The sequence below is a fragment of the Oryctolagus cuniculus genome, chromosome 16 (genome assembly GCF_964237555.1).
Source record: "Oryctolagus cuniculus chromosome 16, mOryCun1.1, whole genome shotgun sequence".
In the NCBI taxonomy this organism is placed as follows: domain Eukaryota; kingdom Metazoa; phylum Chordata; class Mammalia; order Lagomorpha; family Leporidae; genus Oryctolagus; species Oryctolagus cuniculus.
Window position 1 is genome coordinate 7,160,326 of NC_091447.1, and position 5,433 is coordinate 7,165,758.

A 5,433-nucleotide genomic window follows, 5' to 3' on the forward strand; every position below is an offset into this window, starting at 1 on the left:
AAGACCTTCGATTGTCTACAGTCTACATACACGTCCCATTTCCTTGTACCTCGGAATGATAGGTCTCAGAATGATGTTACAACTTCTCTGGCATCCTGATATCCCTGACAAAGTGTTCTGTTGCCCATGACACCATCACTTTCTTCACTTCAACAGAGTTGAGAGAAAGGGATCTTTCTTCATCCTTTCCCCCTAAGATCCTCACCAGATTTCTTGTTAGAAACCCTGGAGGACCAGAAGGTAGCTCTGGGCAGGGGTGGGGTGGGGGGTGGGGTATAGTCCAGGTGGGGAAGGCCAACCAAGTGTCAGCTGAGAGAGCTGCATCCTCCAACTTGTCCTTAGAAAAGCAGGAAGAAATGGAGGCATTTTCTGATGTCTCAGGGTTCCTGGGCTACTCCAACAGAGTGTCGTGAAGGGAGTCATGGAAAACAGAAATTTATTCCTCAGTGTTTGTTCTGCAGGCTGGAAGGTGAAGGTCAGGGCTCCAGCAGACTCGTTGTCTGGAAAGCGCTCCCTCTCTGCTGCTGCTGTGCCCTCTTCAGAGAGAGATGGGAAGATGGAAAGGCTGGTGGTTTGCTGTGGTTGGTTGAAGCTAAGTACATGTGTGGAGAGTGGTGTTGTAGTCCTTAAAAAAGTACCACACCTTAGTCCAAAACTCCCCAGTAAATTTTAAGGAAAGATCATGGCTTCCTGGGGTGTCCTCAGATGGTGAAACCACAGACCTCACCCCGTCAAGCCCTTTAGACAGACAGGTAGCCTGCGGCTGACACTGGAGTCCAGCAGGTTAAACCCTGCTACACCATATGGTCATATGTTTGGGGCATCCTATATTGCACTTTTGGAGGTCAGGGTGCTCCACTTATTATCCAACTCCTTACACCATTGTTCCTAGGGAAGCACAGAAAGTGGTCCAAGTATGTGGGTCTCTATCACCCATGTGGGAAACCTGGATGGAGTTCTAGGTTCCTCCGTTAGGCCTGATCCAGAAGTGGCAATTGTTGCTATTTGGTGAGTGAACCAGCAGTTTGAAGATATCTCTCTTTCTCATTCTCTTTCTCTTTTTTTTATTTCTCTCTCTCTCTCTCTCTCTCTCTCTCTCTCTCTCTCTGTCTCCCCCCTTCTCTCTCTGTACTCTTTGAAATAAATATCTAATTCTCCTTTTTTTTTTTTAGAGGAAAAGAAGCTTACTCATCCTGTGAAAGAGAGTTGAGCTCTAGTCCTAGGTTCCCCACCTCTTTATACTTTAGCATTGACTTTGAAGTTTGACATGAAGTTTGGAGGGACATGGACAGTTCTCACCACTAAGCCTGCTCTGCGTGAAAGGCATCTTTGAGGCTGAACTACAGGACCCTGGGCAGGACGGCAAAATACTCTTTAATTTCTTTCATCTATGATTCATATTTTTCATTGTAGAAATCTTTTACTTCTTCAGTCACATTTATTGCCAACTATTTTCTTTTTCTTTAGTGTAGCTATTGAACATGGGATTGCTTTCTACTGCATATTGTATATTGACGTTGCACCCTGACACTTTGCTATGTGTATTTTTTCTCTCAGGTTTTTGGTGGAGTCTTTGCTGGTTTTCTATATGTAAGATAGTATCATTAGCCAAAAGTGACAATTGGGCCTCCTTCTTGAATTTAGATGCGATGTTCCTGATTTTTTTCTTTTGCCAAATATCTTTAGCTAGAATTTCCAGTACAATGTAGAATTAAACTTAAATGATAAAAAAGTCTGCATAAATTTAGTATCTTTTAGCATTGATCTTGGTTTTACAATGTCTAGAAATATGCTTTCGTTTTGAGCTGTATTTGTTCATTTTCAACCTGAATTTTCTAATATAGAAATCAAATTATTAAATTTTGATTAATAATTTTACATATGTTAAACATGTGGAATAAACATGATTTATAGGTATATAATCTCTGAGATCAGCCAGTAGTACTTCTCTTTAAGAAATACAGAAAGCAGGGCCAATGTACTGGCATAATAGGTAAAGCCATTGCTTGTAGCATCCTATATTGATGCTGCATCGTGTCATAGCTGCTCCACTTCTGATCTAGTTTCCTGATTATTGCCTAGGCAAAGCAGTAGATGATGGTCCAACTGTTTTCACATCTGCTGCCCACCTGTAAAACCTGGATAAAACTCCTGGTCCCGGATTTGGCTTGACCCAGCCCTGGCTCTTGTGGCCATCATATGAGTGAACCAGTGGATGGAAGATTTCTCTGTCTTTTTCTCTCTGTAACTCTGACTTTCAAATAAATAATTCCCTTTTATAAAAGATTTATTTATTTATTGATTTGAAAGTCAGAGTTACACAGAAAGAAGAGAAACAGAGAGAGAGAGAGAGAGAGAGAGAGAGAGAGGTCTTCCATCCACTGATTCACTCTCCAGTTGGCCACAACCACCGGAGCTGAAGTGGCTGTGCCATTTTTGTACCCCTACCAACAATAAGTGACAGTTCCTGTCATTCCATGTTCTTGCAAGCATTTGGTATTCAGTTCTTTGGATTTAAGAATTTCTAAGGTACTTGTATCTTTTTTTGTCAAGGAAATGGGACGTGTATGTAGACTGTAGACAATCGAAGGTCTTAAAGACCCATCAGTTGTTATCACTCTTTAAACCAGAAATGAAAAGGCTATAGGTGATACTATGTGTTTTATTGTTCAAAAAATAACCCTCAATCTGTATCACCAATCTAAGCCAGAAGCTCTTTGGGTCTTTGATATTGTTTAAGAGGAAGTTTGTTGAGAAAACCCTGAGGATTAGCTGTGGCTGTGATTGGTCCCCACCCATCTCTGACTTCACAAGGACCAAGTGTCATGAAATAGAGAGTTCGTGCAAGCCCCTGCCGCACTGCCATTGGCCCTTTTCTCGCTCTGACGTCATAAGGAGCCCTGTGATGACAGGATTCCACACGCCTATATAAGCGGCTGCGCGGCCCAGGTTTTTGTCCGCTTTACCAGGGAGCTATTTCGGTGACCTGTGTGACTTGGACCCATCTTTGCGTGCGCTTGTGCTGGTTGGTGTTGGTGTGCTGTTTTGTTTGTTTGTTTGTTTCTTGTTCTATTTGGTTTTTTCTTTCCCCCATTTGGATTTAGTTTGTTTTTTTCCTCCTATTTCTTTTTTGGCCCATTGTGTCTTTTTTTGCAGTTTTTTTTTGTTTTTGGCTTCCCGCATCTCTAGCTAGGCAGCGTGGCTAGATCTCGGAGTGTTAGTGTAGCTATTTAGTGTTTGTTGTTTTGGAGTTTTTCTGGTTTTTGTTTTCTGTTTTGGTTAGATAGGACTTAGTTTTGCCACTGTGTTTGATAAGTGTAGTTAGTATAGGTAGTGTGGTACGGTAGTCAGATCAGCAGGTAGTCCCCTTGTTCTCCCTTTATTTTGTTAGTTATTGTAGTTAGGGTAGCTCCTTAGTTAGTGTGTATGGACAGGAATATTAGCCAGAGTAGTGCAGAGAGTGTAGTTAGGGACACCCACCTGGAAGGCCGTGAGGGTCCGGATGCCATCGCCAGGCACCAGCTTGGTCTCCAGTTGCTGTCGGTCCTGGGCCAGGGCAGCTTCGGCCTGGTGGTGCTGGCCCAGCAGGCGTCCAGCCAGCGGCAGGTGGCTGTGAAGATATTCCTTGAAGACTCCAGCGACCCCTTTGGCACCAGGCGAGTGACTCAAGAGGCCAGCATCATGCAGCTCCTGAGGCACCCGAATATCGTGCAGCTGCTGGAGGTGGGCTGGGTCGGCCATTACCACTGCCTGGTGATGGAGCTGGTGGACGGGGGCGACCTCTACCAGCACGTGATGAGCCGGGGTGGCCTGCCAGAGCCCGAGGCCATGGTCTTGTTTGCCCAAGTCCTGGAAGCTGTGGGCCACTGCCACGCACAGCGGGTGGCGCACAGGGACCTCAAGCTGGGGAACCTGCTGCTGGACTCTCAGCTCAACGTGAAGCTGGCGGACTTTGGGCTCAGCTGCCATCTGCCCGAGGGCGAGCTGGTGCAGGGCTTCCGCGGGACCCCGGAGTACAGCGCCCCCGAGGTGTTCCGGCAGGAGCCGTACAATCCATTCGCAGCAGACATTTGGAGCCTGGGGGTCATCCTCTTTGCCATGCTGGCGGGGGCCATGCCCTTCAGCAGGAAGGACCGGGAGGAGCTGCGGGACTGCATCCAGAGGGAGAGCTACGAGCTCCCATGTGCGGCCAGCCCGGCCCTGGAGGAGCTTCTGAGCTCACTCCTCAGCATGGACCCGTGCGACAGACCCACAGCGGAAATCGCCAGCCTGCAACAGTGGTTTGACCCTCTTCTAGAAGGAGCCGAGGGCGAGGAGGTGACCGTGGTGCAGCCCCTGGGGGTTCCCGAGGACCCAGAGGCCCAGGAGTACCTGGCGGGCCTGGGTCTGCTTCCGGACGCTGGAGCCTCGGAGCCATCTGGCCCTGGGGGATCCAGCCGGATGTCCCTGCAGCCAGATTCCCGGAGCCTGGAGCAGGTAGAGCCCCGGTGTCAGAGCGCGGGTCTTTCATGGTCTCCCCGGGTTTGGGGGCATGAGGGAGGTCCAGCGTGCACCTGTCCTTCTCACCTGCCTTCCCCTGTCACCTCAGGGATACAGGGAGCCCACGCCAGAGCCTGAGTGCATGTCCCAGGCGGAGTCGGATTCAGAGGCAGAGCTGGAGTCAGAGTCGGAGCCAGAGCCTGCGTTGCAGCTGGAGTCGGAGTCGGAGTCGCCATCCCAGCCTGAGCCGGATCCTGCAGTGTCCGCCCCTGTGCTTGCCTCTCCGCTCCCTGGAGTGCTGCAGGAGAGGATCCCTGGTGCCAGCCCAGCCCCCGAGCCCGTCCCTGTGCCTGCCCCCTCCACCCCCAGCCTCGGGAGCAGTCAGCACCTGGTGGTGCCAGAGGTCCCAGCAGCTGAGCCTGAGGAGGCTGGGAGCTCAGCATCGGCCTCTGTCCCGAGCAAGGGCCGGCAGGGGCTGGGCAGGAGGATTGGCAGGAGCATCCTCAGATTCCTCCTGCGTGCCTGCTGCCTGCCGGCCCCAGCCAGAGGCCCTGGCCCCCGCAGCCGAAAGGTGGCCCCCAGCTAGCCTGCCTCAGTGTGCAAGCTGAGCTGCCGGAGGGCTCGCATTTCTTGAGAGCTTTCTGTGCTTCTCATGAATAAAAATCTAAACTTTATCCATGGAACTGTCGTGTGTGTTGTGTTGGGTGCACCTTGGCATGGTTGGATGGAGTTGACTACCAGATGGATCTCCCCTGGACAAGGACGGTCCCCTCTCGTTGCTCTAGGGCTGACACACAGGCTGATCAACTGGACTTGAGAAGAGAGGGATGACTCCCAGAAGCTGGCTGGGGGTGGGTGGGGCGGTAGATGTGGGGTAGAGGTTGGTGGGGGATTGGGTGTGGGATGTGGGGAAGGTGGGAGGGTCTGGGGTGTGGTACTTTGTGGGGATTGGAT

The 5,433-nt window shown here is 50.0% G+C and overlaps 1 protein-coding gene across 1 annotated transcript; it reads left to right on the forward strand.

The window, feature by feature from the left end:
• The first annotated feature begins 2,379 nt into the window (after positions 1-2,379).
• On the forward strand, positions 2,380-5,151 carry LOC100339027 (serine/threonine-protein kinase MARK2). Its single transcript, XM_002720856.5, has 2 exons — positions 2,380-4,476; positions 4,589-5,151. The coding sequence occupies exons 1-2, from the start codon at positions 3,427-3,429 to the stop codon at positions 5,063-5,065; spliced, it is 1,527 nt and encodes a 508-aa protein (XP_002720902.3). The 5' UTR covers positions 2,380-3,426; the 3' UTR covers positions 5,066-5,151.
• Positions 5,152-5,433: the final 282 nt, after the last annotated feature.